General features: G+C 30.0%; 1 protein-coding gene across 9 annotated transcripts in view; it reads right to left on the reverse strand.

Annotated features, from left to right (window-relative positions):
* The window catches only part of LOC143082445 (myotubularin-related protein 13-like), a 78,223-nt gene that overhangs the window by 36,577 nt on the left and 15,381 nt on the right, over positions 1-26,265 (reverse strand). For 8 of the 9 annotated variants that reach the window (XM_076258107.1, XM_076258105.1, XM_076258102.1 and 5 more), the window contains exons 2-19: positions 25,632-25,717; positions 22,187-22,447; positions 21,593-21,695; positions 20,849-20,965; positions 20,360-20,492; positions 19,892-20,000; positions 19,230-19,343; positions 17,571-17,651; positions 9,560-9,673; positions 8,682-8,810; positions 8,210-8,308; positions 4,885-5,039; positions 4,412-4,577; positions 3,482-3,631; positions 2,778-2,846; positions 2,261-2,437; positions 1,302-1,415; positions 279-469 (exon numbers count right to left, since the gene is read on the reverse strand). In XM_076258107.1, the coding sequence (XP_076114222.1) occupies positions 279-469; positions 1,302-1,415; positions 2,261-2,437; positions 2,778-2,846; positions 3,482-3,631; positions 4,412-4,577; positions 4,885-5,039; positions 8,210-8,308; positions 8,682-8,810; positions 9,560-9,673; positions 17,571-17,651; positions 19,230-19,343; positions 19,892-20,000; positions 20,360-20,492; positions 20,849-20,965; positions 21,593-21,695; positions 22,187-22,447; positions 25,632-25,717 (2,368 nt within the window). Of the gene's footprint in view, positions 1-278; positions 470-1,301; positions 1,416-2,260; positions 2,438-2,777; positions 2,847-3,481; positions 3,632-4,411; positions 4,578-4,884; positions 5,040-8,209; positions 8,309-8,681; positions 8,811-9,559; positions 9,674-17,570; positions 17,652-19,229; positions 19,344-19,891; positions 20,001-20,359; positions 20,493-20,848; positions 20,966-21,592; positions 21,696-22,186; positions 22,448-25,557; positions 25,612-25,631; positions 25,718-26,265 lie in introns of those variants that run through there. The other variant, XM_076258108.1, reaches the window with a different exon arrangement.

Raw genomic sequence — 26,265 nt, forward strand, 5'->3', positions numbered from 1 at the left:
CTTTGACCCAAAAGCGTGGATATGAACGATACGTGCGTCAGAAAGGCAATTAGTGTTTCAGAAAGATTAGATTTTATATTGCATGTGAAAATTTGTTAAAGCTAGTAAATTCTGTGTAATTGGACACCTATAAAAATAATATTTAGAAAAGTAATTTATATAAGTAATATTTAAAATAGCCTCGTTTTCAATATTACTTGTATAGGTAATTTTAAATGTTACTTGTTTAAGTAATGCCCCTGACTGATAGAGGCCTACAGACTATTTATGATACAAACCTTGCTGTTATGTTACTGTTGCTATTACTCTCCCAATCTGTGTAAGTTTTTAGACTTGTCTTGGTGTCCAGTGGGACCCTCATATATACCATACGATTAGCATAATGTATGGCTTGACTGTAAACTGTTGATTCTTCATTGTTTATCATCTCTTCCTTCTTTTCCTTTGTCAGACTTGGCCATACTCGTAACTGAAAGTTATAAAATCAAGATTTCTATTTTTATTTTCAAATATAAGTGAATCCATGCAGCAAAAAATTCTACACAAATCAGAAAAGAAGAAACTTTATTAACTTTTGATTTTTTCAAAAATTTTACTTTAGCTCAAACTAATGATAAATATATATAGTCAATTTTCACTGTTCATAAAGATAAAAGCGATATGCTTTTTAATACATTTAAGTCAGAAATTTTTGTTAAAATAAAAACTAGTCAATAATAATTAAAATTGTGGTTTATAAAATTAAACTGTTTCAGACAAAACATTGTAGGTAACTGTTACCTAGCTCAGCAAAGATTTAAGAAAAACAATTTAATCTTTACATGTATATAATTACATCAGATATATGTTTCATTATAATACGTTATTCTGATTAGTTACACTGCAATCTTGCGTTATTCCTTTAATAGTCAATTTCATTACACAATGAAATTTATCATTCATGATGACACAAGGTCCCACAATAAAGTGCACAGGTAATTTTAAAATTAAATAAAAACTTGATAAAAATCGTGTTTTCATGATCCTAGCTAAAAAATGTAATTATTTGTATTGAATGCTTCATTTTGTAACTTCATAGGGTTGTAAAAGCTTTGACCGTGCACACATTTTTAGAATGATGTGCGGAATACAAAATGTACTTCAGTCAATGCTTTTACACCCCAATTAAGTTACAAAAAGAAGCATTTAATTCTTAAATGAATATAAGATGTCAGGTATAGGTTACCACAAGGCTTTTAAAGATTAGCCAAGACTTTTAGGTAAATCATAAAAGGCCCATGTTTAACCAACTACAGACTTACCTGTTCAGCTGCTATTTCTAGTGCACCAATCTCTCTAGGTCTAATCCCTGATCTTCTTTTTGTATCTGGTGTTGTAGATTGTGTTTTATTCCACACTATCCCTAGCTCATTTGGCTGAAAACAAACATGGTACTGTTTATGTATAAATCAATTTCTTATCCATAAACTAAGTATTATATTATAGGATATCTTTAAGATGTACAAGTACGATCCTTGGGAATACACCAATCTTGTGTTATTTTGTATGAATGAGTTACACAGGTTGACCTAAGTCAAATAGTGCAATTTAGTCAATGAATAATCAGTTCTTACTGAGACCTGACCTACGCATTGTGACGTAGGAAAGTGCATGAATTTGAAAATTGTCTATGTTATGCTTTTTTAGGAAATATTACATAACTGGTTTTACTTCTTATGCAAGATAATTTTCTCTGCCCTTTATACTATGCTCTTTATTAGAAACATTAAATGATTGGACTTGTATAAGGTCTAAAACAAGATTTTTTACCCCCTACTAATTGCAATAATCTTATTCTTCAATACTGCAAAGCAACTAATTTTCTAAATTAATTTATTTTTACGACTTTCATGAGTATAAAAATAATGACAATATCAATCATAGTGTACTGTAAACCAACTTATTTTCGCGGATACTTTATATCGCATTTTACGATTTCGCGTCTTTTTAATTTCGTGAATTTCTTATCTACTTGGTAAGTAAAGATCCAAGTCAAAACATATTTCCGACAATTTATATTTGCATTATTTTTCTACTCGCGAATGTCGCGAAAATAATTCGCTCGCGAAAATAAGTTGGTTTACAGTATATGTAAAACTGGGATTTTCCTTATTCATCTACATGAAGTAAATTTGAGAATCGAGAAATTGGCTAGAAAGGGATAAACACAAAATAAAGAATAAGCGAAAATGATTTGTTTTACAGTATATAGCTGACTTACATGAGTTGAAGGACTACATGCTCCATCCTTAACTTCTTCATAATGAGGGGCGTACAGCTGTCTGATTTGTTTTTGTACATCCTGGTAGAATGCAGCCTCCCAGAACTGTAGAGTGGCCCAAACAGCATGTTCTTGAACACAAGTATAGGCAAATTGTATCACTCCAGTGCATAATTTCTGGTAAAAAAAAGTTAAATATCATAAAATATTTTCACACACAATCATTCTGTCATCACTGTTTAGTCTAATAAAATATAATAAAGAAACTGCATACACATTATTAGTATATGCGTGTATGGTTCTGGGGTATTAAGCAGCTTCCAATAAAATGAAATGTTGCCTGTACATCTACCCCTGTCCAATACATCTTTGTTTCACACTATTTCATTTTTTATAAACTTTGAAATCCAAACTTTCTAAAGAAATATTAAATAATCAAAATAAATAAAAACATACTATAAAATCAGAATTTCTCAAGACATAATGAATACTCCACATAAATTAATACAATACTTACCCTACAGAAGGAAGTGGCCAGAGGTAATATAGCTGCTGCCACACCATTCTCATCCATATTAGAATCATTCTGTAATAAATCAATGTTAAGTGGTTACTCTCTAACTTTATAATACACAAAGAGTGTTAGTGTATAATGTTCCATGAAATAACAGCAAACTTTTTAAATGAAAGTTTGGTTAATAAAACTATTACTTTTTTTCCAACATTTGCAAAGTATTTTACAGTTACTGGTTCATTAACTTTTACCAGGATTTCCTTTTTATTCATTTCAAATGGAAGAAGACACTCTCTTTTTACCACTAACAAGCACAACATTAAGCACATTAAGTTTTTTGTCTATCAGTTCATAGACATATTTTGATTTGGTTAAGAATATTCTACTGATACATATTGAATTATTATTCAAATTTGGCCAAAATATATCTCAAACATGCACTGTAAACCATATTGGTTTTTCTGATCGTAATGCTTATACCAGAATAAAACCCAAAAGGAAGCCAAAACTATTTAAAAAATCATATTCAACAGGAACCTATCTTTAAAGCAGTTAAGTACCATGAACCTTAAATCAATCAGTCATTTTGCTATAATAGCCTACCTGTAAAGCACAGTTAAGAAACTTGACCACCAGATCAAACTGTTGATGTTCTAACATAGCCCTATTACTACGTATATGGTAGCTAAGTTCTTGTGTTAACTTACCTGTAAAGCACAGTTAAGTAACTTGACCACCAGATCAAACTGTTGGTGTTCTAACATAGCCCTATTACTACGTATATGGTAGCTAAGTTCTTGTGTTAAGGCAATTCTAGCTACTCTACTCTTAAGTGCCCTCAAAACTGCTGGAAATATCTGTAATGTAAAATTATATTAATTATGGCTACAATCTCTGTTACAAATCTTACTTAAAACTGTCACATCTATGTAATTTTTATCATTAATTTCTATAGCTTTTGATTGTCAATATTTAAAACTTAGTCCAAACTATTTACCAAAATTTTGCTATAATATATGATATATAATATATATAATATATTCTCTATTTTCATTCTCAATTTTATTTATTCATAGCCATCACTTTTTGTAAGGCCAAATAAAAAAGTATGTGTGGTTACAGTTACATCTGAAAAAAAGTTAGGGTAGGTAGGTAGAGATTTTTCTTTATTTTATGTTGTTTTTTTTACATTGAGTCTATGGGAGCAACATTCTGACTTTAACAGTGCTTAATGAAAAATGACAATAAAATCTTTAGAGTAGGCTATTTTTAAGCCCAAAAAGTAGGGACGGTAGGTTACTGGAACCACACATATATTTTTATTTGGCCTAAGATGAAAATAATATTGTTCATATGTGTTCTTCTTTTGATCATGTGTTAACTTCTTTTCTTTAATTTTTAGGGTGAAAATAAAATTACAGCAACTAAATTGTAAAAGATAATTTACCATTATAAAAGATAATTTACATTGTAATATGTAATTTACAATGTAATAGATATTTTACAATGTAATAGATAATTTACATTGTAATAAATGATTTACATTGTTACAGATAATTTAAATTGTTATAGATAAAGATTATAATTTACATGGTAATAGATAATTAACATAGTAACATATAAATATAAAAACTTACAATTCTACCATCTGAGATCTTATTTTCAAATATAAAATTAACACAATTCCTGAGGACTTCGAGCCGTCTGGCATTGTTATCTACCATCCTCTGTCTCTCTGTCAGCGTGGCTGAGGGTGGACCTATAGGTACTATCCGTAACTGATGTGGTCTCATATTGCTAAATCTGTTAAAAACAAGAAAATTGTTCTGAACGAAATACTTCATTAGCTAAATGATCCTTATATCTTTATTGCTAAGTTTGAAAAAACTTAATTATTATGAATTACCAACACAAAATAACAGCACAATTTGTCACCATAAATACAAAGTTCAAAGCTTATCAATAGTGAGGTTAACTTTATACAGTTTAAATACATCTCTCATTTTAAAACAAATATACTTCTTATGAAATTGGCAATTAAATTTATCAAAGTAGCTTGCAGACTTTCTAATTCAAAAGTTGATATTGGTAATGTAATATAATTCCTTACTTAGATTTAAGATTGTTTTTAGCAATGCCCTCATCAATAACTTCTTGAACATGTAACCAGTCTAAATATGGGAACTGTGGTTGATGAATTCTCTTGTAGGCTTCCTCTGTTGGTTTTGGCACTTTCTGGACGTATGGTTGAGGATTTGGATATTCCTGCAAACATTTAAAACAATATTTTACTATATTTTAAAATCTTTAATTTTGCTAATAAGTTCAATATGTATGAAATGCTTGAAGACAGGCACCTGAGATAAAACTTATATTTTGGGACTATAATGAATAATTTCAACAAACTCAACAGGTGTTTGAAAAATATTTTTACACTTCCTTAAGTAACCCAGTCACCAAATACCTATTTCAAGTTCTATATTTGCTTAATTAATTCAGTCCTCACACTTTTTAAGATCATTTGTTAGTTTTATACCATGGATTTGTTATGAATTTGAAATCAAAAGAAGATTTTTTTATTTTTGTAGTGTCTTATTTACAACAAAATATATATTCTTTATACTGGTTAAGTAATATACAACAAATTGTATAATGTTGTGATCTTTTTTTCAATTTAAAGGATTTCTTTAAATTTCAATTATATGTTACAATCCAAAGTTCACTTAAAGGTGAGCATAAGACTGTAAGGCATCCAATTATCTAAAGTTTTGACCACTTTCAATTTTCACATGAATAAGTATCTGACATACAAGTACTTCCAATTGTATGTAGCTGTCTTCAACCAAGTCTTTAATGTTTTTCTGATCATACATACCAGTAATTTATAAAATACTCACATTTGTATGTAGCTGTCTACAACCAAGTCTTTAATGTTTTTCTGATTATACATACCAGTAATTTAATGAATACTCACATTTGTATGTAGCTGTCTACAACCAAGTCTTTAATGTTTTTCTGATCATACATACCAGTAATTTAATAAATACTCACATTTGTATTTAGCTGTCTACAACCAAGTCTTTAATGTTTTTCTGATCATACATACCAGTAATTTAATGAATACTCACATTTGTATGTAGCTGTCTTCAACCAAGTCTTTAATGTTTTTCTGATCATACATACCAGTAATTTATAAAATACTCACATTTGTATGTAGCTGTCTACAACCAAGTCTTTAATGTTTTTCTGATCATACATACCAGTAATTTAATAAATACTCACATTTGTATGTAGCTGTCTACAACCAAGTCTTTAATGTTTTTCTGATCATACATACCAGTAATTTAATAAATACTCACATTTGTATGTAGCTGTCTACAACCAAGTCTTTAATGTTTTTCTGATTATACATACCAGTAATTTAATAAATACTCACATTTGTATGTAGCTGTCTTCAACCAAGTCTTTAATGTTTTTCTGATCATACATACCAGTAATTTAATAAATACTCACATTTGTATGTAGCTGTCTACAACCAAGTCTTTTAATGTTTTTCTGATTATACATACCAGTAATTTAATAAATACTCACATTTGTATGTAGCTGTCTACAACCAAGTCTTTAATGTTTTTCTGATCATACATACCAGTAATTTAATAAATACTCACATTTGTATGTAGCTGTCTACAACCAAGTCTTTAATGTTTTTCTGATCATACATACCAGTAATTTAATAAATACTCACATTTGTATGTAGCTGTCTACAACCAAGTCTTTAATGTTTTTCTGATCATACATACCAGTAATTTAATAAATACTCACATTTGTATGTAGCTGTCTTCAACCAAGTCTTTAATGTTTTTCTGATTATACATACCAGTAATTTAATGAATACTCACATTTGTATGTAGCTGTCTTCAACCAAGTCTTTAATGTTTTTCTGATTATACATACCAGTAATTTAATAAATACTCACATTTGTATGTAGCTGTCTTCAACCAAGTCTTTAATGTTTTTCTGACTATACATACCAGTAATTTAATAAATACTCACATTTGTATGTAGCTGTCTACAACCAAGTCTTTAATGTTTTTCTGATCATACATACCAGTAATTTAATAAATACTCACATTTGTATGTAGCTGTCTACAACGAAGTCTTTAATGTTTTTCTGATTATACATACCAGTAATTTAATAAATACTCACATTTGTATGTAGCTGTCTACAACCAAGTCTTGAATGTTTTTCTGATCATACATACCAGTAATTTAATAAATACTCACATTTGTATGTAGCTGTCTACAACCAATTCTTGAATGTTTTTCTGATCATACATACCAGTAATTTAATAAATACTCACATTTGTATGTAGCTGTCTACAACCAAGTCTTTAATGTTTTTCTGATCATACATACCAGTAATTTAATAAATACTCACATTTGTATGTAGCTGTCTTCAACCAAGTCTTTAATGTTTTTCTGATCATACATACCAGTAATTTAATAAATACTCACATTTGTATGTAGCTGTCTACAACCAAGTCTTTAATGTTTTTCTGATCATACATACCAGTAATTTAATAAATACTCACATTTGTATGTAGCTGTCTACAACCAAGTCTTTAATGTTTTTCTGATCATACATACCAGTAATTTAATAAATACTCACATTTGTATGTAGCTGTCTACAACCAAGTCTTTAATGTTTTTCTGATCATACATACCAGTAATTTAATAAATACTCACATTTGTATGTAGCTGTCTACAACCAAGTCTTTAATGTTTTTCTGATTATACATACCAGTAATTTAATAAATACTCACATTTGTATGTAGCTGTCTACAACTAAGTCTTTAATGTTTTTCTGATCATACATACCAGTAATTTAATAAATACTCACATTTGTATGTAGCTGTCTACAACTAAGTCTTTAATGTTTTTCTGATCATACATACCAGTAATTTAATAAATACTCACATTTGTATGTAGCTGTCTACAACCAAGTCTTTAATGTTTTTCTGATTATACATACCAGTAATTTAATAAATACTCACATTTGTTTGTAGCTGTCTACAACCAAGTCTTTAATGTTTTTCTGATCATACATACCAGTAATTTAATAAATACTCACATTTGTATGTAGCTGTCTACAACCAAGTCTTTAATGTTTTTCTGATCATACATACCAGTAATTTAATAAATACTCACATTTGTATGTAGCTGTCTACAACCAAGTCTTTAATGTTTTTCTGATTATACATACCAGTAATTTAATAAATACTCACATTTGTATGTAGCTGTCTACAACCAAGTCTTTAATGTTTTTCTGATCATACATACCAGTAATTTAATAAATACTCACATTTGTATGTAGCTGTCTACAACTAAGTCTTTAATGTTTTTCTGATCATACATACCAGTAATTTAATACTTACATTTGTATACAGCTGTTTTGCTAAATCTTTAATGTTTTCTAACATTTTGTTTGGATCAGATCTTTCTTCTGTTAATAAATCTTGTATATTTGCATAGATCTAAAATTAAAATTTTATTCTATTAAAACAAATTTAGGTGTCGAATTTAGTCTTACAATTTTAACTTATATTTCAAATACATCAATTACATGAAGTATTCCTTGTTTTGACTACTTACATCTTTAAACAAGATTAAAGCTTAACATAATGGTGAGAAAAGCTATTTTTTCTGTTCGCAAATGGTCAAATGGTCGCTTTTTTTTTCTGAGAAATTTATAATAAAATTGAGAATGGAAATGGGGAATATGTCAAAGAGGCAACAACCCGATCAAAGAGAAGATAACAGCCGAAGGCCACCATTGGGTCTTCAAAGCAGCACGAAAATCCAGCATCCGGAGGTTGGCCTCAGCTAGCTCTCTTTCAAAGTACTTACCTCGTCAAAAATATCACAGACACGATATGGTGGACCTCTTTCTTGCACAAATCCACCAAAAGCCATACAATCTAAAACTCGTACTAGAAAATCATCTTCTATAAAACCTCGGTTACTCAGGAAATTGGCCTGAAAGGAAAATATAGGTTAATGATCAAATTTTCCAAAAAATCATTTCTACAAAATCACAAAAGCCGCATTTAAGGATGTTTGCTCCTCCATATTTTGATTTTTTGCCAGATTTTCGGAATTCTCTGGTTTTATCCATGTATTGTCATTAAAAAATTTTGCCCACTAACCCCTACTTTTCTTTTCATAATTTTATTACATAAAGTTTAAAAAGTCATATTTCAAAATTTTATAAAATTCTTGTTATTTTTTCTTACTTTGAAACAAATAAGGTGCCAATGTTGAATATATGAAAAACCTAGAGAGAATTAATTCCCGCCAAATTTTCAATGGCTTATATCTCAAAAACGAGCACACGAACCCTCATTTTTTTTCTACTTTCTTAGTTTCTTTATTTATATACTATCAATTCAAAATAGTCTTTTAAAAAGCTCGTTATTTTTTAACAGAGTAGCGAACATCCTTAAGAAAATTTATATAATAAGGAGCATATAGAATTTGTTTTTATTACAGAACAGAAATTCTTTTTTTTTTTTTTTTTTACATCTAAACTTGTGTTTGGCAAAAAGATAACATCTGGTAAGACATTTTACTATTTGCTCAGTAAAGAACCTTTTGCAATAATTGGCCTGTGGTATAAATGGGGTTGTAAATGGAAATTTATCATTGATGTCAGAGTAAATTTAGTTCAGCTGTACCCATTTAAATATGAAATGAATATGACTTTTCATAATTGATTATTAACTGACTTTATGAAAAGTGATGAATGGTTCCGGATGTATTCTGATCACAGTGAGACATGTTCTGTACCCCGTCAATAATTCAGCAAATAGACGAATAAATACTGCACGAATTTCCTTGTCCTGAAAATAAAAAAAATATTATAAAATACATTTAACATCTTAATAAATCAAAGCGCTGTAAGCGCTGAAGGCAGTTAACCAATCAAAGTGATGGAAATCACTCATGGAAAGATTAGAAGAGTAGTTTGAATAATTTCATATTAAGGTATGGTGGGGGAAAATGAACATTAATAAAGCACTATTGCTGAAAATTGCATTAAAAGGAGGTCTTTAGAAGGAAAAGTGCTTATCCAGTATGAGGATAAAATGAGCTCAAATTAAATCATATGGTTCTCTTAATTTGCACAATTTTATTAAAACTGCAGTTTATATCTTATCCAAATAGTGTTGCCTATTCTGAACATATTGCAAACAAACAAAAAATTGCAAATCAAAAATTCTTCTACTGCCTTTTTATCAATTTTTAAGGCATTTTTCAGCACAGAGCATTGAAAATGTACTTTTTCAACATAATACTTAAAAAACTTATTTGATTGAAATGTGGATTCTTTCTTGATTGCAAACATATATATTTACTTCTAATAAAAATTCAAATGACTAAAATAGACATTATGATTGATGGGGAATAAACTAATTAACAATGGTTTGTTATAATTAAAAGTTTTAAAATTTTAAAACTGTTTCAAGCAAAATCCTGATAAAAAAAATAAGTGAACTAATCTAGATTGTTGAATTACTACAGATGATTATTGAAAATTTATTAAGTAAATTATAGGCCTTACTTGAATAACATTTATATTAATATTTCATTTTTTTTTTAAAGATCTTGTTAATCCATCTATCATTTATCTTTCAGACATAATTTACACAATCACTTTATGTAATGTAGATCAAAAGAAATAGGCAATAAATAAATCTATCATCCTTATATATATCAAATATCTAAAATATACATTTGTGTATTCAATTATAAGGTCAAATATTTGTATATTGAATTGTATATTGATGGGTATGTATAATTATGTAAGACAGAGGTTGAAAGGTAATGTGGTCAATTTGATTGACAGTTTAGGAGGTGGGGCATTGTAATTAAAGGTCTACCTTGTCTCTGATTGTTTGTTGATAATTACAGTTGTCATTCATACTAGTACTGTATCAATACCCAATTACCTAATCAAAATGTTTAAAAAAAAAGCCTGCACATCAACACACCTTAATGACATACATTCTTGAATAAACTGCTCTAAAAATATACCCATTTTGTCAGTTTATATGTGTATTATGTGCACATACATGAGAACTATAGCGAACTATATTTCAGTGTGTTTACATTTAGTAATAGTAGCTAACCTGTCATGTTGTTAGGGAGGCCAGTGCCTAAGTAAAGATTTAGAACAAGTTCTAATCTTTCCAAAAACCAAGGCAAACATAGTTATGAAAACTGTGGTGCTTCAACATTAAACATTCATATAATAGTACATTTATGTTTATCTAATGAATTAATTATTAAGGCAAATAATTTATATGTTATCAAGGTTTGAAAAGCAATGCATATATCAAATGACAATGTATATTTTTTATGGTGAGTCTGCAGTGGTACAAGTTCGCAATGATTGCAGTTGTTCTACTTGGTAGTTAACATTGGTTTAAGTTGACTGCTAGTAGACCAAGTTGACTTAGTATGAACATGTACAGTAATAGTATGAATGGACTGGTTTCCCTGGAAAGAAAACTGAGTTTGTGTTCTATAGTACAAAAGTTTTGAGACACGAATCAGACAAATGTTCACTACTACAGGGATCAAAGTTGAGGTCTGACTGACCTGCCCATAGTTAATGTAAATGATTGGTTATTTTGTCCCATACATGAATATATATGGTTAAGGGGTGGGGATCTCATCGGTTTCCAAGTTCTAAAACAGGAGGGGGTAGGGTGACCCCAGGGACTCCCCCTATATTTCATTTAATTAGTTATATTAGCCCATACACGAATACATATTTTTTCGGTGTGGGGATCTCGACCGTTTCCAAGTTCTCAAACAGGAGGGGTGGGGTGACCACAGGGGACTTCCCCTATATTTCATTTGATTTGTCATATTGTCCAATACATGAGTATATATGGTTTAGGGGGTGAGGATCTTGACCATTTCCAAGTTCTCAAACAGGAGGGTGTACGGTAACCCCAGGGACTCCCGCTATATTTCATTTGAATTGTTATATTGTCCCATACATGAATATATATGGTTAAGGGGTGGGTATCTCAACGGTTTTCAAATTCTCAAACAGGAGGGGTGGGGTGACCCAAGGGACTTCCTCTATATTTCATCTGATTTGTTATATTGTCCCATACATGAATATATATTGTTTAGGGGTGGGGATCTCAACCGTTTTTAAATTATAAAACAGGAGGGCAGGGGTGACCCCCAGTGACCATCCCTATATTTCTTTTGATTTTTCATATTGTCATAAACATGTATATGGTTAAGGGGTGGGGATCTCGACCGTTTCAAAGTTCTCAAACAGGAGGGGGTGGGGTGACTCCAGGGACTCCCCTATATTTTATTTGATTTATTATATTGTCCTATACTTGAATATATGGTTAAGGGATCTTGACCGTTTCAAAGTTATCAAACAGGAGGGGTAGAGTGGCCCAAAGGACGCCACCTATATATCACATGATTTGCTTACATGCAGGTATTATATAATATTGTTGCATTATTTGTGAAAATAAAGTAAGAAACTTTCAGCTACTTTAATTGACCCTTCAAAATTGCAGTAATATGTTTTTACTTTAAAAGCATCTCACATGCATTATCATCATTTATCACTGATAAAGAAAATTTATACTGTGACCATGAACATATATATTGTTAGATACGCATCTGGATAACTCGAACTAAAACAAAATCGACCTATAACAAAATCGGACTATAACAAACTCGGACTATAACAAACTCGGCCTACCATTATTTATATGCAGAAATATATTGAACAAACTCGGACTACGATTGTGTTTAATCCTTGGTGTTTATGATTAGTATATAAACAAAGAGAAATTTGATTGACAGTGAATGGTTTCTTAACAATTTCACTAATCTGTAAATTAATTCTTTATTAATGGATTCAGCAATTGAAAAGTATAATTATATTCAAATGGTCACATCAAACAGATACAATGTATTTAGAAAGGCAAGCCGAGGCAAACATTTATTATACATATATCTAAAAATAGATAAAATTGAAACAACAACAGAGACTTCTTTGATCTCACCAAATACTTCTATAAAATAACATGAAAAAAAATATGAAGGCTGAAAGAAGTACTTCTAAGACCAGCAGAAGTTCAGGGTTTTGTAGCCAACTTTGAGCAAGGTAAATATTATATTAATAAGTTTCAACATAAAATCTATTCTGAATTTAACCATTATTTTGAATACCAATTTTGAATATCCTGATGGATATCAAAACCATTTATAACTATTGTATTAATTATACAGTAATAAGATAATAAAAAAATGACTGCTTGTATTTTAGAGTAATCCTCACACTAAAAATTGAGAAAACACACGATGATAATGGAATAACATGTATGTTACATCAACTTTGTTAATGCCTATTATTATTTATATTTCACATGTGTAATACAAACAACCGGTTTTATGTATCCCTCATTTCTTTTTATATGACATGATTATATTTATAATGTTAAAGCTTTCTCGTGCATATTTATATTAAATAGTATTACATTGTACAGATAAATCACACCAAGAGTTCACCAAACAATGTATGATCAGAAACCAGAAAAACTTCAATTTACTGAATCGTCTTATAATAACACAAGATTTGTAATAAAAAAAAATTAAAAAAAAAACTGAAGTTCAGTTATAGACAATACAAGACAAGACATATTTATTTGGATATTTAGTTCCCAATTTCATGTAATAATAGGTAGTTTTGTCCTGACTTGGGTGATTAGATAGGTGTCAACAGTACATGTGCCAGTTGTTTGTTTCACCTTTGGTGATTAAAAAGGTGTCAACGATACACGACCCCCATACACGTGGCATGATGTCATAATCAATTATAGTCCAGTCAAACTAAGATTTAACCTCAAACTAATTGCAACAGAAAATGTTTTAGTTCTAATCTATAGCATTATGTCCTTTATATATACAGAAAAAAGTCCCATAAAATCTTACTTGAGAAAAACTTAAAATCTGCATTTTTAATTTCCTATGAAAATTAACATTGAAAGGGGAGATAACTCTTGCAAAAATGAGTCTTTTTTGGTCAGTTTTTGGTTGTTTTTACTTGAAATTATGTAAAATATGATACTTTGATGGGGTTATAAGTTTGTATTTGACTAAATTATGTAATCTTCTGATCATGAAATGTACAAAACCGAAGTGTTATGGGTAGTTTTATTTTTTTCCTGCATTTTTTCATTAAAGAAATTGCAAATTTGAAGCTATGTAACCATTTTGAAAAAATAATGTAAAAATTTGGTAATGTTTATATATGTTTATCATATTTTTGCAGCAACTTACTTATCTAAAGAAACTTTAAACCACAAAAAGAAGAATACATGCTTAATTATTTTTATTAAATTTTAGATTCTTTACCTTGATATGTTGAAAAATTCAATAAATGGTTACAGCTAATGTATTATGAAATCTAGATTGTAGCTTGACAAAATATATGAAAACACCTTTAGAGTTGTTTGTTATACTCTAAACACCTCTACAAAATTAAGAATCAATACATTCTGATGAATGAAAGCGGTAAACTTATAATTTTGTATCAATTTTTATTGATATTTCTGTCTTTTTTGCAAGGTTCAACCCGCCATTTTTTTCTTTAAAAATGTCCTGTACCAAGTCAGGAATATGGCCATTGTTATATTATAGTTCGTTTCTGTATATGTTACATTTTAACGTTGCGTCGTTTGTTTTCTCTTATTTTTGAGTGTAAATTCACATTGCGATAAGACGTGTCACGGTACTTGTCTATCCCAAATTCATGTATTTGGTTTTGATGTTATATTTGTTATTCTCGTGGGATTTTGTCTGTTGCTTGGTCCGTTTCTGTGTGTGTTACATTGTAGTGTTGTGTCGTTGTTCTCCTCTTATATTTAATGCGTTTCCCTCAGTTTTAGTTTGTTACCCCCATTTTGTTTTTTGTCCATGGATTTATGAGTTTGAACATCGGTATACTACTGTTGCCTTTATTTATCTCCCTTTTCAATGCAAATCTCCATAGGAATTTTAAATGGTGATTTTTTTAGTCTTCCTCAAGTTAGATTTTATGGGACTTTTTTCTGTGTATATTTGGGGTATAATGCTAAAGATTAAAACTTAAAAATCTTCTGTTGCAATTACTTTCGGGTTAGGGTAAAATTTATGCTAGATTGACTGGACTATTAAGATATGCATATAACAAAAATTTATTCTGAGAGGGACATTATTCAGTACAAATAATAAAACTGAAAAGACAAATCAATGGTGAATTTTCAATATATCAATATTAAAAAGAAGTTTTTTGTACTTTTATTTTTATATACGGTATATCTTGTTAACATATTTTTTTTTTTATCCCCTTCAAAAATGTTCAAAAATAAATTATTTAATTAATTGTAGATAAAAATTCATTTTAAATTAAGAATTAAAAATTAATTTCCAATAACAACAGCAACCAACATTCTTCTAGTAGTCCGAGTTTATTATAGTCAGATTTTGGGAGGCCGATTATGTTATAGGTCGAGTTTGTTATAGTCTGATTTTGTTATAGGCCGAGATATCATGGATTCGTTAGATATACTGTTCCCTGCTGTCACATTGTATTGTATTTTGACATTAAAATTTGTCAAATAGTAATTTTGAGTTTCTGTATAAAATATTTTCTGCTTTTTCTTTCTTTTACATATATCTTTTGGTTTTCAATTCTAGTGTTTATATTCATTTACCATGCATAGATGTATTTTGTCACCTTCCTGGATTTTTTTGTAGATGATCGCCAAAACCGGGAATTACTCTTATCCGCTTCCGGAATCCGATGCTATATTGTAAAATTTTGTCTTCACGACAGACATTGTTATTGTGTTTACAATGTTGTATTTGTCAATCAGATACGATTTTACTCGAATTTACACATTATTTGTCGGCGATTTTCTGTATAAAGCTAGTGGTTGAACAAAATGAACATCGCTGTCATGAATAATAATGATGAAAATAAGTTTTAATATCGTTTATTTGGAGACTTTGGTGAAAAGGTTTGCAAAGTTATTTCTTATTTTCTTGCAAGTGAAAGGTGACTCCGTCAGGCGTAGCTAGAAACCAAGTCGAAAATCCGTTTGCAAAAGTGGATGGTCGCGGACCTCGGACCACCGCTAATTTGCACCCCTGCCTCCAAATTGAAAAGATCATAATTTCGTCTTTTAATTTGAAATTGCTGCCAACAGCATGAACAGTTGAACTTATTATATAATAGACTAATGACGTAGTTGTACTACGTATTGATGACAAACAATATTCCTACGACTTTTGCCATTTGGGAAATCTAAACTACTTGTCTTAAGAGATTTTCGGCGATTAAATATTTCATACAATTGTTCTTTGACATCTTAGCCAAAAGCACAGGTCAAAATAAACTACACAAGGATTCCTAATGAGCACTACTTCCTATGTGTAACTTTTGGATGATTCGACGATCATTTAAGGTTTTTCTGGTTATATTTTTTGTAATCCAGAATAAAAAGTATTTAAAAAGTGTTCAATTAGTTATATATAACATAGTGGCCAGCTAGATAATAACAATGGCAAGTATATCAGCATTTATTGGGTAGAACACAAATCTAGGGTGCTCACATAATGCAGCTTAACTGAATAATAAAAACTAGATGTGTCAAAGCGACACGAATGGCCCCGTCCCAAAAAGTTGAAAAATCTGCAATTTCAATATAAACACATGTGGACACAAACATGATGGTAGTCTCACACATCAATAATCAGCTCAAAATCTGGAAGGGAATAGAGAAAAAATCCGTATAACTGTGATTTTCAATAATTTATCAAAGTTCAAAGCCCGTAATTTCAGCGAAAATAAGTGGAGCGGAAGGAAACTTACACTTGACCTATAACTCATCATGGTTAACTCACATACCAAAAATTAGCCCAATATCTGAAGGCGTTTAGAAAAAAAGTCTGTATAATTGTGATTTTCAACAATTTCTCAAAGTCCAAAGCCCGTAATTTCAGCAATAATTAGTGGATCGTAACGAAACTTAAACTTGATCTGTAACTTATCATGGTTAACTCACATACCAAAAATCAGCCAAATATCTGGAGGCGTTTAGAAAAAAACTCCGTATAATGGTTTGTTGCGTAATGACGGAAAGACGGAAAGACGGATTTTCAGAATTTCGGACAAGGGTAAAACTATATGGCACCGACAACTTCGTTGCGGGGCCATAAAAAACATGTATTCCTATTTTTTATAATGATATTGAAACAAATACATGCTAGCTCTGTTGTTTTTGCCATTGCAATGTTTTTCACTGAGTAGGACTGAATAGAAATTTTTGGTTAATTTAACTTTTAGAAAATCCTTCTGATAATTGAATCTGAAAAAATACCCAAGTCTAATCCTTAATCTTTGCATTAAAACCTTAATATGGATATTCTTTTATTAGAACATACAGAGAGTCGATGTTTTGAAGATAGGTTATTCCGGTAAAGATCATAAGCAAAATTGAATTTTGCAAATTTTGCATATATTTTTTTTCTGATCTTGTTTTTCCTATTTTGGTTTATTCGTACATAAACTCATGCAAGAGTTTTAAGCATTAATGGACTGCATTTAAAGTGACCTTTTAAAATTTAAAATTGAACATTTTTCTGGACAATAATTCTGTCTTGATCTTTTTATTGTACAACAAACTTTCCTAAAGCTATAATCCATACCTTCATGTCGCTACTGATCTGTTTCTTGGGAGGGGATGGAGGGAACGCCTTATCAGCATTAAATAAATCCATGTTTAAAATCTGAAATCAAATATATATATATGTGTTATACAGTAGTGAAAAAGCTTAAATAATCTGTAATATTAATAGTTTACAAGGAGACTCCATCATCCCTCAATAACACAAAAGCATATACATGTAAGACATGAAGTACTAAAAAAGAAAAAAAAATGAACTTAAAGATTTTGATATATACTTCATAAGAAAGACATAGACACATATTTTAAGGTAAATATGTAATATAATTAGATCCCACTATAATAGACTGCAAAAATACCTGAAACATGCAAGATATGTATCATTTGATACTTACCAAAAATTTACAAACAGACACTATAATTCTTATAGTCTTTTTTTATCATGATGCATATTTTTTTTTAACATGTATACAAATAAAGAGCTCAAACTTTTATAATAAAGCATCTGAAAGGACAAACTTGGAAAGATAAAGTTGTGTTTATTTTCATTTCAGCAAGACAATAGATTAAGCTGTTTATGACAAGCTTTAGAGATGAAATAATTGGACAGTAAAGTTTGATTTCCTTCTGGTTTTACAGACTTTACATGGCAAATACTGATTTGAGAAAACTGCAGACTTTTAAAAAAGAAATATGCATTATACCACATTCATCAAAAGCTTTATAATATCAAAAATTTCAACTTCAAATTAACATTCATTTCAAGCACACATAGACTTCTAAAAAAGACCATTCAAAGACACTAGACTAAAAGACAGCAGATTGTTTTAAAATTCACATAAAGCTGAGAAATGTTTCAAAATCTTGTTTTAAATTCAAAAAAAAAAAAATCATATTGTAAGGCACAGAAATGATTTGACATGCTGATTTTTTGTTAATTGGGTGCCTTTTATTCTTTAAAACATTTATTAAAACAATAATTACCTCAGTTTCTGGTATACAATTATCAACAGCAGAAACCTGTTTATCGTTTTCAAATAAATTATTCTTGATATGTCTTGGGTGGAATTACATATGTGAATAGTGAATATATTTTTTTTTCAAGGCCAAATCTATGTGCATTGTGTTTTGCTTTTACGTATAAAGTAGATTCTTTAAAATAAGGGGAAAAACCTAAAACAAAAATTAAAAGACCAAAATATAATCGATTAAACATGCATCTCTAAAAATCTTTTTCCTACTTATACAAAATATGAGAAGTAAACAAAAAAATTCCAAGAAATTCTAAAAATTAAAGACGACATACACAGGGAATTGGTGAATGGAATATCTTGAACAGTTTATTGCTAAAGGTTGCCTGTTATTTATTTTCATAGTATGATGCAAATTGAAATTTAAATTTTAATATATAAACTATAGATACAAAAGTTTCCAAGTTAATGGGTCATGGTGGAAGGGGCTAGGTCATATAACTTCTACAAAGTTTAACAATATTTGCGACAAAAGAAACAGCAAGCCCAGTCTTTGTTGAGGTGAGATTTAAACTAGATAATCCCCAGCTAATAAGCCAAAAAAGTTCACAGAAAAATAGATTTATGTAAAACATTTTAATAACAAGAGACTTAAGTTATAAGTCAACTGAATACTGGAGACTTGAGGTTAACATTTAATAAAACCTTACCAAATGAAGTGATTTCTTGGTCCGAGTGAGTATTGGTTCAGGTATCATAGGAATATTTACACATTCAGGAATCTTAATACTTCCTCCATCTAAATCCACAATGATCACGTCCAACTAAAAAGTACAATGGGAATAAATATGTGTATATGATCTATATCAACAATGATCACGTCCAACTGAAAAGTAACGGGAATAAATACATGTACTTTAGATTCAGAAATGTTGCTATATTTTTATTTTAATAGTATTATTTGTATGCAGGATTTAAGGACATTGTAATAATTAAACTGAAAACTTCGAGTCCCGAGAACACCTCTATTACCTTGACTATTGGGATAAGTCAATATTTATTGACTTCCTACTTATGTTTACTAATTATATGCTCTTTCTGAAGGTCATCTTTTCCTAGGTCTTACGCACCTCCATCCCATTCTTTCAGGCAATCAGATGGTCCCTTTGAGTGTAGACTCCTTAAGGAAGGAATAGGCTCAGTAAGATAAATAAACTGCCCATTTACTCCATTGACCTCCAATCTAATCGTAACTCCCATGAAAACTGTGAAATGCAGGTCAAATTTCATTAACCAATATTTAAATTAGTTCAGGTGGTGGAGTTATCTACCTTGGGAACTCTATAACACAATCTATAGTTTATAAACTTACAAATTCAGCAGTTTCATCAGCTAATGAAGAGTGTATGCCTGCCATGAATGGTGTTGGTGAACTTAATACTTCCACAAGATGAGCTGGGAGTATTGGTATATATACATAACTGAAACAAAAACAATTGGTTAATTCAACTGAACATAAATTTCATCATTTTTTTTTCTCAATGCCTCCTCCAGTTACAACTATTTTTTGCGATTGGCATTGCTCAATGCAAAACAAACGTCTGTTGTCATAACTAACTTGACAATCTTACATTTGATGATATCCCTTTTTGGACTATAGTAATGATTGTTTTATTTCACTTATGAAAATTTACTTGACAATATCCATAAGAAGTGTTTTGCAATTGTGATTAGAATTTCATATGTGCACACACCAAAACAGCACCAACTTAGATAATAAATTATATTTAATAAATTTTTATTTTGGTCTTTGATATTAATTCCCTGTACTGATATTTACCTAAATCTGAGAGGATAATGAAGTACTACTATTGCTTGACAAGAATCGGTTAGTCGTGAAAAACTCTGGGAATGAAACAATATTTTGTGGTCAGTCAAAGCAGCACAAAATAACACCAATGTATTCTGTATCCCTGTAATTAGAAAATAAAATTACAAATTACTAGAGGGTAGCTTTATTTAAAATGTAATCAGGATATTCAATAAAATTGCAATTTTCTCATACTTTTTTTTTTACAAGTCTTATGATTGAAACAATCTTGATTAAATCTTTTCTATTATATAATACATTTCTGTTGTCACATACGATATGGGCAAAAGTTTGAATTGTTTCAAGCAAATTTGATGTGGTATATATCATAGTGAGGAACCAGTGGTAAAAAAATTCTACACTCCATATAAATCTTACTTACTGTATTTCCTCATTTATATAAAATTTTTAAATATGTCATATCCTGATAAATTCCAAGTTTATCATAAAAGATTTTACCTAATTGTTGAAATAACAAGGCTACACAATTTCTAGATGAAGGTAAACCACTATTGAGTTTAGGTTGTAAAGCTTGTCTGTCTCCTGCACCTATTGAAAATCTTATCTGTGGTCCACCTGGAAAAACAGAATTATAAACAGTCAATATTATTCATCTCATCTTTCAAGTATTTTCTTACTGACTGAAAGAATTAATAATGTAATGTAATTTTATATTACTTCTGTGATTTTTTTTTTAACCTGAATTCCTAGTATTTTATTTTTGCAATTTTTTTAATTTGTTGATGTGTACATACAAGAGATGATAGAAGATTTGACATATTTACAAGGCTAAACATTGGTGTTATTTTCCTTTCACAAAAGACGTGCTCACAAATTTCTAATGTTAGGAGATATCTTTCAAAACCCCAATTTTAGAAGTCATCACAGATATTCGATCAAATGTGTGAGCAAAGCATCCTTCATTTTGGGTAGCCAAAAGTCTGTAGTCCAGTGGTTGTCATTTGTTGTTATCTACCATAAGTATTTTTCATTTATTGTTGGTAGTTGTTTTTTTCTATTATGAATTATTTTACATCTTGTTTTCTGAGGTCTTGTAGAGGGCCATATCTGTAATTGGTCACATCTTTTTTTCTAACGTCTTCAATGGATACTTGTCTCATTGGCAATCTCTCTTATTTTCAAAAGAGATATTGTAAAGAATGTAATAATAAAATATTTCAGCAATTTCTGCCTTAAACACACCTGGGGGAGGGACATAAACACTGCCTATAATGTTCCCCACCAAAACCTCCAGCTGAGCATCAAGTCTGTCTACATATGCTGTGTATATGATTCCAAGGCAGTTCTGAAAAGACATTTATAAAATATGTTTTACAAAAAATAAGTTGATTTTAATTGAAAGAACTTTCATATTACTGGTAGCTAAACTTTTTAACGCTTTTATTCTAATGTAAATATAATTATTAAAATTTTAAAAACTAGCACAAGCCATGTAAGCCATGATAAGGAAAACTCTAATAAAGAATTTCCAAGACTATTATTCATGACATGTCTATTCTTTCTTATGAACCTAATATGATTTTTTGGGGGGTTATTTGGAGGAAAGGGGGTTATAAAGAATATAAACTTGTTGCTATTGGTTGATTTTTTTCATTTTGTTGAATTCTAAGAAGAGGCTGACTGCTGATTAATAACTTATATCTGAACCCATTACATGTACCTTATGTTTTAAAACTGACTGTGAGTTATAAATTACAGCAATCAATTTCCTTCAAAAAATGTATTAATTTATTTTTTATAAAGCATCATGTACAAGTTTATATTGAGAAACCTCACCCTGAATGTTTCAAAGTAATCCAATCTTGATATTAGAACGAGACATTTTGTTGAGAACATTAGAGATTGTTGTGTTATTGCATTTTCTGTTTCATCTGCGTCTCCATCTTCATCTGGTCGGGGGAGTGTTACGGAGACAGACTCGGAGAATGACAGGCACGCACAGTAATGGCGGTCTGCATCCATGTCTGTCAGGACAGCGATAAAGAACTCTGGTGGACATCTTTGTGGTGACAGCTTCCATCCTGATGGCTGACAAAACTACAATATAAAACACATTGTTATATTTATAAATACATTCATGTGTAAATATAGAGTCCTGTTTACATTATTACATAAACTAGATCACTGTCACAAAACACATTGTATTATGCTTATAAATACATGGCATATATAAAAGATTTGTTGCATATATTCTAAGATAATTCATATCACTGCTACAAAAATACAAAACATATTTTTACATAACTCATTTTATATAGTTATACAATGTTTTTGAAGGGGTGTTAAAATGCCAGGACTACGCAGAAGGTCTCTTACAGTCATATTTTAAAATATAAACTTTTTATAATTTATAAGTCCTTGATAATTTGATGTAGAATGCTTCATTTCTTGACTTGATTTAACATACATCAAATAATCTGCTGTCACATATAAACAATATTCATGTAACAAATTTGGTGATTTTTTCTTGTACACATATATATAGAAACTAGAATATATGATCTTTCTAGTGCCAAAACCATAAAACCAAATGTGACCTGATTTTAATGTGTCATGATAAATTGTTATAATCTAAAATGATTTCATGTCAAGTGGTACTCTAGTTATCATCAGGAAGTCTAAAAACAATCTCAATTTTTTAAGACATCAAGGGTCACAACTCTTGAAAGGTAAATGCCAACGAAATGTAACCTTATAAACCTGTATTTTAACTTTTTTAAAACATTGAGATATTTTTAAAGATGACTAAGGGGTACAACTCTAAAATGGAAAATGTTGAGAAGACAATTGTATGGTCCTGCAGATGGTATCATGTTCATATATGTCAAAAGATATGGTCAAGCTGTACTTTAAATATCATCCTCAAACCCTCAATCTAATCCAAATGTTTCAGGTAATTTTATGGTCAATAAATAAGACTGCATTAAAATTTCAAATGGTTTGGTCATGATGTAATTTTTTATCACCATGAAACCAAAACTATCTTCCTCCCTATTTTTGAGGTAGGGATATAAAACAAATACTGTATCCATTTATCTGTCTCTATTTTTATACAATATATCATTTCATATAATTCACTTGTTAAGAATTCTACATTATATTTTCCCCTTAAATAAATCCATAGATAAGCTAGATATTTTATCAGTAAAAGGTACCTTTCAAATTATATAAAAAGTGACCACATACAATGACATGGATTGGTTCATCCATGAGTTTTCCATTAATCAGTTCTTTATTTAGGTAAAGCATGGATATTATTTATCTGATAAGTAACTAAATCAAATTATAGATACACTTGAATCATACTTTAAAATCTCCTTCCATACTTTAAAATATCCTTATGTAAGTACCTAGATAAATGATAGATATGTGGGAAGACTATGTGCTAAATTTGTACATGATTGAAGAAATAAGGATACTGTTTTTTTTAAATACACTAAAAAAGAGTTTATATTTTATACAAAAATGAAATGTCTTTATTTATGAATAACCAACTACAGTCTTGGACTCTTGGTGCATATTCTTATGTTTTTGAGCAATAATATTTTAAGTAATTCAAATAAATTTCAACCTTAGAGTAACAGAAGATTGTATCCTTTCAAACAATGAATATGACAAGGACTTTAAGGAAATGATTTGTCTTAGTATTCAAGTTTTGACAACTTCTTTTACAATAACCAGCATCATTATCACTTTAACTTTTAGTGCTGTTTCCCAGTCACTTAAAACGAGGGTGCAGTTAAAGCCTTATTTAGTGAACAATGAGAAGTATTACCAAATCCTATAAGGTTTTTTGTTCAAAGTCCTTAATGTAAGCTTAAGACTATCAAGATATTATGAAGATTTTACATAAGAAATGGACCATAATAAAATGACCAAATGTTTACCCGTATATCTGAAATTTGTATTTATTCATTAAGTCAATGGAAACATCTTCATCTGCAGTAGGGAGAGAAGAATGTAGTAATTATGTGTGACAGGTGTTGTTTATATACATTTATAGACAGCTATGGTAAAGTGGTTAAGTTGGTTTTTATAGATCCCACTCTTTATTTCAAATTTAATCATATTTCATATATTTACACAGATAATTCAACCACAGTATAAACAACCATCATTGGAAATCAACAAAAGTCTAAATTAAGAATAATCTTAACTTCATTCGAAAAAGACCAACACATATATATTTGATTTTCAAATTGTACAACTATCCCAAAATGCTTTTAAAAAATGTATAATTTGACTTCAAAAATACGTATTGTGTTCATTTTCCTAAACATATTCATACAATCTTTACCAAAATAATCCTCCATGGAACCTAAACAACCATTTAAAATTGGCAGAACGTTTGTAACAGACAATTTTAACTGAGCACCTGTAAACTGTAGGTATGTAAACTCTGAATGGCGGACAGCCATATTTCTTCTCAAGCAATTAGTGATAATTACCATCATTACATTGTTAGGGTGAAGAGGGGTGGTACATACACACATAGTTTTATCAAAATGCAAGATTATGGTGTGAAGGGTGAGAACAATGTGAGATGCCTCAATCACTCATCAGTAGACAGTTAAAGTGAGTTCTCTCAGAGGCAGATCCAGGAGGGGGATGATCTGTATGGTTTTCTGATTTTATATTGCAGACTTCCCCCTCGACTTACGTATACTTAGATGAGTACATGGATTTTTGAGTAAGGAGGCAGGGGAATACCCAGTTCCTGTGTGTATTAAAATTAAAAATACCATGTCCTATGTTAATTTAAAGCATTCCAAGTACAGATTACATAAGTTGAATGTTTAAAATCATTATTGGTCTTGATATTTTGTAATTTGTACTCGCAGTACTATGCCATGTGTGCATGGAAATATTCACTGGTGTATTGTACTCATACATATTTACAAAGATTGCATTGTACTCACAAGTTCTATACCTTGTAAATTGTCAATCTTCTCAATATGTCAATGTACTCAGTCACTGACCATTTCTATACCATGTGTAACTGGACCGTCATACTTGTATGTCATTGTACCGTACTCACCAATTCTACCTGTGTTAATTGCCAATCTATCTACTTCGTACATCATTGTACCTACCAGTTTTCTACCTTGTGTAAATGTACAATCCATCAAGTATGTTAATTTTCTTACCAGTTCTATACCCTGTGTAAATGGACAGTCATCCCATTCTTTCTCAGGAAATCTCTGTATGTCAATGTACTTACCAGTTCTATACCCTGTGTAAATGGACAGTCATCCCATTCTTTCTCAGGAAATCTCTGTATAATCTTTCCTACACTTTGTCCACCTCCTACAAATATAAATACAATGTTAGAAGCAATTTAATGTATAATTGTCATGTAGCTAGAGACTCTTAAAGCTGGTGTTGCTCACCTATATGTGCATCTTCAACAATGGACACTCTCAAACATTGTGGACTAGAATCTAGTCACTAGATATAATTCATGAAAAAAAATATCTTTTAACCCTTTAAATTTTTCATGTCTCAGTTTTTCTCTCCATCTTCTACAGTTTTATTCCAAAAACACACAATGAAAAATAAATTGTCATGTAAGGGCAATAACTCATATTTAAAAGAAGTCTACTGGCAATTTCATCAATGCTGACCTATTTCTTGTATTTGCAGACCTTGTTTTTCTGATCATTTCTGTTTTTAAAACTTTCTTTCTAATATCTATTATATATACTAGTATATATATATAGTTTTCAAGACACCAGGCAAAAAACACAAAAAATCAGAAAAACCGGTCTTTTAAGGACAATAACTCATTTATGAAGTAGACTGAAGATTTTGGTCAAGTTGACTGATTTTGTAGACTTAATCTGATACACAAATTT

This window comes from Mytilus galloprovincialis, chromosome 7 (assembly GCF_965363235.1).
Source record: "Mytilus galloprovincialis chromosome 7, xbMytGall1.hap1.1, whole genome shotgun sequence".
Taxonomy (NCBI): Eukaryota; Metazoa; Mollusca; class Bivalvia; order Mytilida; family Mytilidae; genus Mytilus; species Mytilus galloprovincialis.